The 14,555-nt window shown below is 44.4% G+C and overlaps 1 protein-coding gene across 3 annotated transcripts in view; it reads left to right on the plus strand.

Annotated features, from left to right (window-relative positions):
• The window catches only part of LOC120943721 (aldehyde oxidase-like), a 181,666-nt gene that overhangs the window by 109,065 nt on the left and 58,046 nt on the right, over positions 1–14,555 (plus strand). For all 3 annotated transcript variants that reach the window (XM_040357197.1, XM_040357198.1, XM_040357199.1), the window contains 2 exons: positions 1,087–1,183; positions 9,175–9,299. In XM_040357197.1, coding sequence (XP_040213131.1) covers positions 1,087–1,183; positions 9,175–9,299 — 222 coding nt within the window. The remainder of the gene's footprint in view (positions 1–1,086; positions 1,184–9,174; positions 9,300–14,555) is intronic.

Below are 14,555 nucleotides of genomic sequence, written 5' to 3' on the forward strand. Positions count from 1 at the left end.
CAGATGAATCTGCTGTCAGATTGACAACTGAATGTAAACCAAACAATTGCCGGCAAAAAACATTGAGAAAAAAACAGCATGGGGGTCCCCTGCAATCCATATCAGGCCCTTTCAGGGCTGGTACAGATTTTAAGGGGAACTCCATGCCAATATAAAAAAAACATCATCTATGTTGACAAGGGCCTCTTTGCCACAACCCTGGCCCAATGGTTGCGGGGGGTGACTTATCGGAATCTGGAAGCCCCATTTAACAAGGGGGCCCCCCAGATCCCAGCATCCCCATGTGAATGAGTAGGGGTACAATGTACCCTTACTCATTTACCAAAAAAGTGTCCAAAAGTAAGTAAAAACACACACAGTTTGACAAGACCTTTTATTAAAAAAAAAAATAAGCACAATGTCCCCCAGTATAGATCCATTGTAAATCATGATAAACGCATGCCGCCACCCAGGTGGCCCCCGCCCTTAGTCTATTTAGCGGCAAAAGATGGTGGAGCTTTCAGACAGTGGGAGCCTTCATTGGGTGCGGACCTCTTCTTCTTTTTTTTGGGGGGGGGTGTAAATGTATTTACTTTGATACTTTTTGGTGAATAAGTAGGGGTAGCACAAAGCACTCCCCCCCATGTTGAGGACATATGACCCGGTTTGGTTCCGGGGGGGGTTGAACGATTGTCTCCCCTTTCTGGCTTGCCAGGCTGCATGCTCAGATAAGGATCTGGTATGGATTTTGGGGGACCCCGAGCCATTATTTTATTTTTTGGCATGGGGTTCCCCTTTAAATCAATATCACACCTGAAGGGCCCGGTATAGTTTGGGGGGGGGGCTTTTTTTCCTAAACATTTTTTATTGCAATTGTTTAGTATACATTCAACTGTCAGCAGGGAACCCTGCTGACAGCTGATGAGTAATTCGTTCTTAGGCTTAAAATGCATTAAGGTAAAAAAAAAAACTTCTGCCTTTTTAGAACACCTTTAACCTACAGCTGAAAAAAATATTGTTCTAAAATGTAAAGTTATGTATTGACTGTATTACTTGTCATGCAGGAAATATATATATTAATCTTATATTTGGGGCCTTTTATTCCAGGATGCAATAAAACACAATTCTTTCTTTGAACCAGAGAAAATTATCAATTATGGAAACGTTGATGAAGCTTTTAAAACAGCAGACAACATACTTGAAGGTATGAAAAATATGGCTCCAATACCATTTCTACCCTGATGACACCCAAATCCATCTCTACCTCTCAGCTCCCTCCATCAGTCTCAAAATGCATCACTAATTTACTAACACATATCATACTAGATGTCACACCAATTTGTCAAACTCAAACTATCCAAAACCAACCTCATATTAGTCCCTCTCTCATGTGCCCCTTACCCTGACTTCTCTGTCCAGATCGATAGCAAAACTATCAACCCATCCCCACCTGCCAAGGTGCTAGGTGCAGGGCCGTCATCAGGGGGGTACAGCTGTCACAACTGTAAGGGGCCCCGGTGCCCAAGGGGTCCGCCCAGGCCAGATCAAGGCAGGACAGGTGAAGCAGAGCTGTGCTCTGCATTACAGAAACGATTTCACAGCTTCTGCTGTTCTTGTGTCATTGAGCTCAGACATCAAGCTCTTTACTGCCACCTCTGGCTACTATGTGCATGTGCACCCCTTGTGTGATCTGTACTATGCTTCTCAGCAACATGTCAGCTTTGTGAAAATGAACTGGGACTAGGTAGGAAGACCTCTTTACAAGTAAGGGCTGCGAGGGAAAGGGAGGGGGGCTGTTTGTGTACAGGGAGGGGCCAGAGCCTTGTGTGTTTACAGGTTTGTGTATGTGAGGGGCTGCCATATATACAGGTGTGTGTGTGTGTGTGTGTGAGGGGGGCTGACATATATATACAGGATTGAGGGGGGGCTGAGTACATACAGGTGAGGTGGTCAGTGTGTGGATTCAGTAGTATGGCCTGTGGGCAAGCCCTGGGGAATGTTGCTGGTCAGGCGTGGGGGCGCAGGCCTAAAGCTGTGTAAGGAGCCCGAAAATTTCTGATGGCTGCCCCGGCTAGGTGTAATCCTAGACTCTGAACTGTCCTTTCAGGCCTCACATCCAATCAATATCTAAAGCCTGCTGCCTCAACCTTTGCAACATCTCTAAAGTATGCCCCTTACTAACCAATGACACCACAAAGCTCCTAGTCCAATCCCTGGTCATCTCTCGCCTTGACTACTACTACTCCCTCCTTACTGGCTTTCCTTTACATAGGCTATCCCCCTTCAGCCCAATATGAATGCTGCTGCCAGACTCCTCCACCTTACCAACCGCTCAGTATCTACTACCCCTCTCTGGCGATCTCTCTACTAGATTCAGCTCATCCAACTAATTTCATTTTGAATATTAACACTAGCAATCCACAACTCTGCCCCCAGCTACATCACTAACCTAGTCTGAAAATACAAACCTAATAGCGCTTTTCATTCCTCCCAAGACCCCCTGCTCTCTAGCTCCCGTGTCACATCCTCCCATGCTTGTCTCCAGGACTTCTCCCGAGCCTCTCCTATTCTCCGGAATTCCCCACCCCAATCTGTCGAACTATCTCCTACTCTGTCCACTTTTAGACAATCCCTGAAAACCCTTCTTTTCAGAGACGCCTATCTGGCCTCCACCCAACAACTATACTTTTATTTTCTCATCCCCCCACGGTTGTTATCTTTTGTATCTCTTGACCCTCCATCTTAGATTGTAAGCTCTAACAAGCAGGGCCCTCTGATTCCCACTGTATGAAATTATATTGTACAGTGCCTTGAAAAAGTATTCATACCCATTGACATTTTCCACATTTTGTCATGTTACAACCAGAAACAAAGTTATTTTATTGGAATTGTATGCGGTAGACCAACACAAAGTGGCGCATAATTGTGAAGTGGAGGAAAAATTAAAAAATGTTTTTCAACACTTTTTACAAATAAATGTGTGACAAGTGTGGCGTGTTTGTTTTCAGCCCCCTTTACTCTGATACCCCTAACTAAAATCTAGTGGAACCAATTGCCTTCAGAAGTCACCTAATTAGTAAGTAGAGTCCACCTGTGTGTAATTTAATCTCAGTATAAATACAGCTGTTCTGTGAAGCCCTCAGAGGTTTGTTGGAGAACCTTAGTGAATAAACCGCATCATGAAGGCCAAAAAACACACCAGACATAGATAGAGGGATAAAGTTGTGGTGAAGTAGTTTAAAGCAGGGTTAGGTTATAAGAAAATATCCCAAACTTTAAACATCTTTTTTTATAAATTCTTTTATTTTTTTATTTTTTTTCACAATGATATGAATACAGTATTATATACAGGTACATCCGTAAAACACATCTTCTATTTTACTAAGACCCTCTTCTTAATAAACACATTTGTTATCCACTTCTAAAGAGGTTCTATTATATTTATATTTGCTCATCATTTACACTTCCTTTATCACCTAGTATAACACTACCATTTCTACCATTTTTACATTTACCTTAACCAAGAAGAATCCTGGTTATCATCCCGCCTAGCTTCTTAAGATTTAGAAAAGAAAAAAGAAATAAGAAGGAAATCAGAAAGAAGAGAAAGAAAAAGATAAAAAAATAGATCCAAGACACAGCCCCTCCCCCATACCCGCGCCCATGATTTGTTTATTACAGCTTAGTGTTAGGGATTTCCTTCCTTTCTTTTATTTATTTTCCCCTCCTTCTCCTCTCCCCTTTCTCCCTTCTCTTCTCAAAGGATTTTGCTCCCCATATATTATATACGGAGTCCATACCTTCCAATACTTATCCTCCTGTTCCCTCAGCCCCATAGTAAGATTTTCCATCTGTTGAATCTCTGTTACTCTACTTAGCCATTGTGATCTCGTTGGGGGTACCGTACTCTTCCAGAGGATTGGGATACAGGCTTTTGCTGCCGTGAGTAATTGCCTTAAATGGGAGTTTTTGGCCAGATTCACAGTGAGAGTACGCCGGCGTATCTACTGATACGCCGGCATACTTTCAAATTACCCACTTCGTATCTTTAGTTTGAATCCTCAAACCAAGATACGACGGCATCTGGGTTCGATCCGACAGGCGTACGGCTTCGTACGCCTTCGGATCGTAGATGCAATACTTCGGCGTCCGCTGGGTGGAGTTTGCGTCGTTTTCCACGTCATGTATGCAAATGTGCTTTTTCCAAAGATCCACGAACGTACGCGCATCCGTCGCATTCTCTTACGTCGTCTCCAGTCAGCTTTTTCCGGCGTATAGTTAAAGCTGCTATTTTGCGGCGTATAGATAGACTTGCCATGTTAAGTATGGCCGTCGTTCCCGCGTCGAAATTTTTTTTTTTTTTATGTTTTGCGTAAGTCATCCGTGAATAGGGATGGACGTAAGTCACGTCTAAGTTCAAAAAATGACGTCGTTGCAACGTCATTTTGCGCAAAGCACGGCGGGAAATGTCAAAACGGAGCATGCGCAGTTCAATCGGCGCGGGGACGCGCTTCATTTAAATGAATCACGCCCCCTAATCGCCGATTTGAATTCCGCCGCCAGAAATACACTACGCCGCCGTAACTTATGGCGCAAAATCTTCCTGGATTCGACTTAAAGACAGGTAAGATACGGTGGCCTGGCGTATCTCTGATATGCTGCGCCGATCTATTTCTATGTGGATCTGGCCCTTTATATTTTTCAGTAGATAATGGAATGTCATGCAGCAAAAATGCTGCTGGATTTTCTCCAAGAGCCACCTCAGTGATTTCTGTTTCAGAGACCATCTTCCAGAATTCTTTCAGTCCTGGACATTCCCAGAATATATGTATCATGGTGCCCTCCGCTCCCTGACAACACCAACACAAATTTGATACCTGTGGGAATATCCGGTTCAATAATACTGGGGTTCTGTACCACCTAGTCAGAATTTTGTACCCCCCTTCCTGATATCTAGTGGCCATTGACACCTTGTGCGTAAACATAAAGATCTTAGCTTTCTGTGCTTTAGAAAAGTGTGACCCCCAGATCCCTTTCCCAGGCTTGTATGAAGGCCAGTTCTTGTGGGGCTTCTGACTCAGTCAGCAAGGCGTACATAGATGAAAGTGCAGTCTCAGTGGTTCTCCCTTTAGACATATCTGCTCAAACTTAGATGGTACACGAATTGCTACCGTTCGCAATTTCATTGAGCGAATTAAGGTATTAAACTGTATTCGCCTCAATGGATCTAAATCCCTTGCGAACGCATTTTCAATCTCCCATTAGTCATCACATGATTGTCTATTGAGAAGTGCATTAGCCTGCTGCTTCCCTGACGCCTTAAATTCTTAAAACACTGATCTGTTAAACCTGGCTCGAAACTCGGGGTACCCAAGACTGGAATCATGGGGCTTGGATGTGTCGACATCTTAGTTTCCTTAAATATCTTTTTAGTAATTCGGAGAGTGGCACCTATCGTGGGGTGTTTCCTCACAGCCTGTGGTATGTCTGCATCCGAAAGCCATGCTATTCCCTCTAGAGGTATATCAGTCATTGCTTGTTCCATGTGTATCCATGGCTTATCCTTCCGATGTACACACCAGTCCACTACCCGTGCTAAATGTGATGCGTCATAATATCTCATCGGGTCTGGAAATCCCACTCCTCCTCTCATGCGGTAAAGTCAAAATATCCCTACGCACTCTAGCAGATTTTCCCGCCCAGATAAATCTAGATCTCAAATCTCTCAAAACTCCTGGAGAAAGCTTTATAGGTAAAGTCTGGAACAGATATAGCAATCTCTGCATTACGTTAATTTTTATGATAATAATTCTACCAAACCACGTAAAGATCTCCTTATCCCAGCGTTGGAAGTCTGATTTGATCTGTCGTATTAATGGGGCAAAATTCAATTCAAAGATTCTGAACATCTCACGGAGCACTGTTGAATCGATCATCTGAAAATGGAAAGAGTATGGCACAACTGCAAACCTACCAAGACATTTCCGTCCACCTAAACTGACAGGCCGGGCAAGGAGAGCATTAATCATAGAAGCAGCCAAGAGGCCCATGGTAACTCTGGAGGAGAGATTCACAGCTCAGGAGGGATCCACAGCTCAGGTGGGAGAGACAACGATTAGTCGTGCACTCCACAAATCTGGCTTTTATGGAAAAGTGGCAAGAAGCAACCCATTGTTAAAAGTAAGCGATAAAAAGTTCTGTTTACAGATTGCGAGAAGCCATATGGGGGACACAGCAAACATGTAAAGGAAGTGCTCTGGTCAGATGAGACCAAAATCAAACTTTTTGGCCTAAAAGCAAAATGCGATGTGTGGCGGAAAATTAACACTGCACAACACCCTGAACACACCATCTCCACCGTGAAACATGGTGGTGGCAGCATCATGTTGTGGGGATGCTTTTCTTCAGCAGGGACTGGGAAACTGGTCAGAGTTGATAGAAAGAGGGATGGAGCCAAATACAGGGCAATCTTAGAAGAAAACCCGTTTGTCTGCAAAAGACTTGAGACTGGGGCAGAGGTTCCCCTTCCAGGAGGACAACAACCCTAAACATACAGCCAGAGCTACAATGGAATGGTTTAGATCAGGGGTTCTCAAACTACGGCCCGTCAAGGCGATTTACCCGGCCCACGGCACGGACTGTCCCTTTTTTAAGATTGCAGCAGTTCCCCCTCTGCAGCACTCCCCCCTACCCTCTGTTACATTAGAGACATGCGGAACACAAATTTTCCCAGCAGCGCCTCTGTTCTGTGTTCCGCCTATCACGGACGTCTTCTCATCTCGTCCGAGGATGAGAAGGTATCTGTGATAGGAGGAACACAGAACAGAGGCGCTGCTGGGAAGATTTGTGTTCTTCCTATCACAGAACACTCTGAGGAGAAGGAGCGTCTTTTAAATCATTGACGCTCACGCTTGCAGCACGGAGACTGTCACCGCCGGCAAAAAAAGTGAGCACGGAGACCGTACCAGGCGTATAAGACGACCCCCGACTTTGGATGCATGTTCTTGCATCCAGAAAGTTGTCTTATACGCCGGAAAATACGGTAGGCGCTACACTTGTATTATAATAATAATAATAATAAAGCCAAAAAACAGGACTGAAGTCAGGAATGAGGACATTACTGCTTATAGTAGTCCACCAAGATCTACATCTTTCTTTGTCTCTCCGTTTGGTCCTAGTATTGTGGGTATAACATTGAGTCACTTTAAGAATTAAAACTTAGACCCCTTTCACACTGATGAGTTTTTCAGGCGGTACATCGCTAAAAATAGCGCTGCTATACCGCCTGAAAAACTCCTGAATAGCGACCTCAATGTAAAAGCCGAGAGGATGGGAAATCGCAGTAATACCGCCCACAATGCGCCTCTGCAGAGGCGCATTGCCGGCGGTATTAACCCTTTATCGGCCACTAGCGGGGGTTAATACCACACCGCTAGCGACCGAATCCCGCGGCAATTCCGACGGTATAGCGCCGCTATTTTTAGCAGCGCTATACCGCCACCGCGCCTCCCGCCCCAGTGTGAAAGGGGCCTTATAGATTCTTCATAGATTTATTTCAAGTAAAAATAAAATGTGGATTTATGATTTAAAACAGGTAAGCTTGTTTTTAGAACCCCCAAACATTATACATTTTTTTTCTAACACCCTAGAGCAGGGGTCTCCAAACTGCGGCCCGAGGGCCAGATGTGGCCCTTTGCTAGCTTCTATCTGGCCCTTGGGGCACTATTCCTATCACTGATATGAGGCACTGTTACTCCCACCGACACCAACAATGGGGCACGATTGATTCCACTGATACCAATGATGGGATACTATTCCTCCTACTAATAGGGGCACTACCCCTCCTATTGACCACCAATCCTGATGCCAACATTTTTTGCCCCTGCTGGCCACAATCCGGCCCTCCTAAAGTCTAAAGGACAATAAACTGGCCCTTTGTTTAAAAAGTTTGGAGACCCCTGCCCTAGAGAATAAAATGGCAGTCATTGCAATACTTTTTGTCACACCGTATTTTCGCAACGGTCTCACAAGCGCACGTTTTTGGAAAAAAATCACTTTTGAATTAAAAAATAAGACAACAGTAAAGTTAGCCAAATTTTTCTTTATATTGTGAAAGATAATGTTACGCCGAGGAAATTGATACCTAACATGTCACGCTTCAAAATAGCGTCCGCTCGTGGAATGGCGTCAAACCTTCTTAAAAATCTCCATAGGAGACATTTAAAAAATTCTACAGGTTGCATGTTTTGAGTTACAGAGGAGATCTAGGGACAGAATAATTTCTCTCGTATGGGCGGTATAAGACGTATGGGCGGAGGTGACAATTTGACGTTGCTTCCGCCCTGCAGTGATATGGAGACGGGTGGGGGCCATCTTTCCTCACTCATCTCCATGCACAGCAAGGGAAAGGCCCGGATCGCCTCCGAAGCTGCTGGCGGCTCCGGTTAGCGGCGGAGGGCACCGGAGAGTGGCAGGATGGGGGCCCCTCTCCCGCCACCGGTAAAAGTGATTTTGCAGCGCATCTGCCGCAGAGACCACTTTTATCTTGTAGAGGACTGCCCACTGAAGAAGAGGATACCGGAGTTATGGTAGCTACCATAACAACAGTATTGCTCTTCAAACAGTGGGTGGTCCGGAAGTGCTTAAAGGCAATATATTTATTTTTATTTTAAAAGAGGAATTATAACACCTGTCAGGTTTTTATTGCTGTCTGTGCCCCCATTAGGGAGATTCACCCTTTTCATATGTCCCAGTGACCATTATCACCGAAAGTGAAAGAAATCCCACATTTTAAATGATCATCACAACAGGAATAGAGGGGAAACATTCCAAATGGCACATTAGTTCTGTTGACTCTTGTGACTATCAGGGATTCCCCCCACTTCCTGTTCTGACTATAGGACAGGTAGTGAAGGTAAATCCCCAAACCCCCCCCCCCCATTGGGACACAGATGCAAAAAAACTGACAAGGGTCATAACCCTCCCTTACTCTATGTCTATAGTTCTACTTTAATACTACTCATTGGAGATGGAGCTGAGTAGTATTTTTATAGTATATAAATGTGATCCCTAAAATCTTAAACAAGAGTTTATTCTTGACTTACTACTATAATGTGTTAAAATTAGGATACGCATCACAAAGTGGAAGCTGAAAAAAAAATATTGATTTTGACTCTTACTACTTGTATGCTATAGGTAAGCTACATATTGGAGGACAGGAGCATTTCTACATGGAGACTCAAAGCATCCGTGTTATCCCCAACACAGAGAACCAGGAAATTGAGATATATGCAGCAACGCAGGATCCAACATACATGCAGGTCTGTGATTTCTGAAATGCGTTATGCATTATTCTGTATATATCAATTACGCTGGCAATGTTTTGGGAATTCAGGTGTATATCTTGCACGGTATTTGCGCAATCATTTTTCAAACGCCTTTTTTTTGGAAAAAAGTTGTTTCATGAATTAAATAACAAAACAGTAAAGTTAGCCCAATTTTTTTGTAAAATATGAAAGATTATGATACACCAAATAAATAGATACCTAACATGTCACGCTTTAAAAATGTGCACACTCATGGAATGGCGCCAAACTTTGGTACTTAAAAATCCCCATAGGCAACGCTTTGAATTTTTTTACAGGTTACCAGTTTAGATTTACAGAGAAGATCTAGTGCTAGAATTGTTGCTGGCACTCTAACGCACGCGGCGATACCTCACATATGTAGTTTAACCACTTACCCCCCGGACCATATTGCTGCCCAAAGACCAGAGTACTTTTTGCGATTCGGGACTGCGTCGCTTTAACAGACAATTGCGCGGTCGTGCGACGTGGCTCCCAAACAAAATTGGCGTCCTTTTTTTCCCACAAATAGAGCTTTCTTTTGGTGGTATTTGATCACCTCTGCGTTTTTTATTTTTTGCGCTATAAACAAAAATAGAGCGACAATTTTGAAAAAAATGAATATTTTTTACTTTTTGCTGTAATAAATATCCCCCAAAAATATATAAAAAAACATTTTTTTTCCTCAGTTTAGGCCGATACGTATTCTTCTACATATTTTTCGTAAAAAAAATCGCAATAAGCGTTTATTGATTGGTTTGCGCAAAAGTTATAGCGTTTACAAAATAGGGGGTATTTTTATGGCATTTTTATTAATATTTTTTTTACTAGTAATGGCGGCGATCAGCGATTTTTTTTTCGGTATTGCGACATTATGGCGGACACTTCGGACATTTTTGACACATTTTTGGGACCATTGGCATTTTTATAGCGATCAGTGCTATAAAAATGCATTAGATTACTATAAAAATGCCACTGGCAGTGAAGGGGTTAACACTAGGGGGCGGGGAAGGGGTTAAGTATGCCTGGGTGTGTTCTTACTGTGGGGGGGGGTGGCCTCACTAGGGGAAACACTGATTTTCTGTTCATACATTGTATGAACAGAAAATCAGCATTTCCCCTGCTGACAGGAACGAGAGCTGTGTGTTTACACACACAGCTCCCGTTCCCCGCTCTGTACCGAGCGATCGCGTGTGCCCGGCGGCGATCGCGCCCGCCGGGCACACGCACGGGAGTCGGGGGCGAGCGGGGGGCGCGCGCGCGCGCCTCCGGCGGCGCGCGTGCGCCCCTAGTGGCGGCTAAAAGGTAGGACGTCCATTTACGTGGTCTCGCCTAGGAGAGCCACCTTGTGGACGTAAAATGACGGTGCGGCGACGGCAAGTGGTTAAACGGTGTTTACATATGTCGGCGGGACTAACGTGTGCGTTCGCTACCAGGAACAGGGGCGTTTTCATTTTTTTTTATTGTTTTTTTTTTTTTTTACTTATTTATTTATTTATTTTTTTTACGCTTTTTTTATAATTTTTTTTTTTTTTATCACTTTTATTCCTATTACAAGGAATGTAAACATCCCTTGTAATAGGAAATGTGTGTGACAGGTCCTCTTTATGGAGAGATGTGGGGTCAATAAGACCCCACATCTCTCCTCCAGGCTGGAAAGCATGATCAGTGTTGCTCACTAGCCGCAATCGCGGCTTTGTTTACTTACTGGTACCCAGGTGTGACGTCATCACAACGCGCCCAGGCCTCCGACATCACCAGTCATCTCTATGCTTCCTGCCTGTGCCGGACGATTCCTTCTCCGGGCCCCCGATGGCAGGGGGAGAGCCCGGAGAAGCACCGGATGGCGGCGGGAGTTGGGGTGTCCTCTGCCGCCTATAAGAACGATCAACCGCTATGATCATTCTTATGGTGCACAGGATTGCCGGCTGAAGACATGGATATCTGAATGATGCCTCTAGCTGCAGGCATCATTCAGATATCCCCCCGCAAAGCCCAGGACGTCATATGACGTCCACCCAGGATGGGAGATCCCATCTGTGGACGTCATATGACGATGGGCCGGTATTGAAGTGGTTAAACAAGTATTGTTTATATAGTATAGTTCCTTTTATTATAAGTGAAATTCACCTACTGGAGAAACAAACTGCACGTAACTGAACTAGAGGACATAAAATAGCTGTTCTATGCTGCATGAATATAATGAAAACAGTCTGTATTTAGGTTCCAATCCATATCCACATGGGACCTGGAGACATTTACACCTTTTACACCTCCTGTATTTATACCCTGTGATCTGAAGTCATTAAAGGGGTTGTAAACCTACATGTTTTTTTACTTTCATGCCTCCTATGCTCTCTATACAGTGTCCCTGTATCTAGATGGCCTTATGTCCTGTAGCACTACAGGTGTCAGAAAGGTGACTAAGAGCAATGATGTCTGTATACAGTGTCCATACAACATACAAATATGTGTGCAAATGGGCAAATGCCCCCTCACCCAATCCTGCGATCAAGGCCCAAATGAACATCCTGAAACAGAAAAAGAGAATTTCCATAAGTACATGGTATATACACTGAGCAAAATTATAAACGCAACACTTTTGTGTTTGCCCCTATTTATCATGAGCTGAACTCAAAGATCTACGACTATGTACGATCTACGATTTTGTGTACTATGTACACAAAAGGCCTATTTCTCTAAAATATTGTTCACAAATATCTGTTAGACCCCTGTCACACTGGGTCGCTTTGCAGGCGCTATAACACAAAAAATATTGTCTGCAAACTGACCTGAAACAGCCGATGCTGTCTCTCCAGTGTGAAAGACCTGAGGGCTTTCACACTGGAGCGGTGAGCTAGCAGGACGGTAAAAAAGGTCCTGCTAGCAACATCTTAGGAGCGGTGAAGGAACGGTTTATATACTGCTCCTCCACCACTCCTGCCCATTGAAATCAATGAGGCACCACAGCTATACCGCCGGCAAAGCGCCTCTGCAGAGGCACTTTGCGGTGGTTTTTAACCCTTTCTCTGCCGCTAGCGGGGGGTAAAACTGTCCCGCTAGCAGCCGATTAGTGCCGCAAAATAGACATTAAAGCGCCGTTAAAATTAGCCGTGCTTTACCGCCAATGCCGCCCCCGCCCCAGTGTGAAAGGGGACTAAGTGAGCACTTCTCCTTTGCTGAGATAATCCATCCACCTCACAAGATGCTGATTAGACAGCATAATTATTGCACAGGTGTGCTTTAGGCTGGCCACAATAAAAGGCCACTCTAAAATGTGCAGTTTTACTGTATTGGGGGGTTGGAGGGGGTCCACCACCATTTGCCTCACGTAGTGCAGCACATCTCCTTCACATAGAGTTGATCAGGTTGTTGATTGTGGCCTGTGGAATGTTGGTCCATTCCTCTTCAGTGGCTGTGCGAAGTTGCTGGATATTGGCAGGAACTGGAACACGCTGTCATATACACCGATCCAGAGCATCCCAAACATGCTCAATGAGTGACATGTCCGGTGAGTATGCTGGCTATGAACTGGGATGTTTTATAGCTTCCAGGAATTGTGTACAGATCCTTGCAACATGGGGCCGTGTATTATCATGCTGCAACATGAGGTGATGGTCGTGGATGAATAGCACAGCAATGGGCCTCAGGATCTCGTCACTGTATCTCTGTGCATTAAAAATGCTATCAATAAAATGTACCTGTGTTCGTTGTCCATAGCATATGCCTGCATATGCCTGCCCATACCATAACCCCAACGCCACTATGGGCCACTCAATCCACAAAATTGACACCAGCAAATCACTCACCCACACAACGCCATACATGCTGTCTGCCATCTGCCTTGTACAGTGAAAACTGGGATCCTTTTGTGAATAGAACACCTCTCCAAAGTGCCAGACGCCATTGAATGTGAGCATTTGCCCACTCAAGTCAGTTAAGACAACGAACTGCAGTTAGGTCTTGACCCCGATGAGGATGACTAACATGCAGATGGACTTACCTGGTGCGGTTTCTGACAGTTTGTGCAGAAATTCTTTGGTTATGCAAACCAATTGTTGCAGCAGCTGTCCGGGTGGCTGGTCTCAGACCATCTTGAAGGTGAAGATACTGGATGTGGAGGTCCTGGGCTGGTGTGGTTACACATTATCTGTGGTTGTGAGGCCGGTTGGATGTACTGCCAAATTCTCTGAAATGCCTTTGGAGGCGGCTTATGGTAGAGAAATGAACATTCAATTCAAGGGCAACAGCTCTGGTGGACATTCCTGCAGTCAGCATGCCAATTGCACGCTCCCTCAAAACTTATGACATCTGTGGCATTGTGCTGTGTGATAAAACTGCACATTTTCTGTAGAGTGCCATTATATTGATGACATTTTGAATGCACAGAGATAGCGTGTGATGAGATCCTGAGGTCCAATGTTGTGCCATTTATCCACAACCATCACCTCAGGTTGTAGCATGATAATGCGAGGCCCCATGTTGCAAGGATCTTTACACAATTCCTGGAAGCTGAAAACATCCCAGTTCTTGCATGGCCAGGAACATGTCACCCATTGAGCATGTTTTTGATGCTCTGGATCGGCGTATACGGCGGCGTGTTCCAGTTTCTGACAATATCCAGCAACTTCACACAGCCATTGAAGAGGAATGGTCCAACATTCCACAGGCCACAATGAACAACCTGATATACTCAATGTGAAGGAGATGTGCTATACTGCATGAGGCAAATGGTGGTCACACCAGATACTGACTGTTTTTTGGACCCCCTCCGACCCCCCAATACAGTAAAACTGCACATTTTAGAGTGCCCTTTTATTGTGGTCAGCCTAAGGCACACCTGTGCAATAATTATTCTGTCTAATCAACATCTTGATATGCCACACCTGTGAGGTGAATGGTTTATCTCAGCAAAGGAGAAGTGCTCACTAAGGGTGCATTCACACCACGATTTTGTCATCCGTTTTTTACTCACGATTTTAGCTTTAAAATCGTACAAATCTGTATGGCAAAACGGATCCATTCACTGCCATTCATTAATTTAGGTCCCCAAGTGCATCCGATTTGATCCGCATACGATTTAATACGATTTAAAATCGTATCAAAAAACGTGTCTGCCCACGATTTTTGGTCCTGATTTGAAATCGTATTACAATCGTGTCCGTTTTTTTTTTATATTGTGGTCAATGTAAATCGTACTGAATCGGATGACTGTGCGATAAATGTACCCGA

Source organism: Rana temporaria, chromosome 6 (assembly GCF_905171775.1).
Source record: "Rana temporaria chromosome 6, aRanTem1.1, whole genome shotgun sequence".
Classification (NCBI taxonomy): Eukaryota; Metazoa; Chordata; class Amphibia; order Anura; family Ranidae; genus Rana; species Rana temporaria.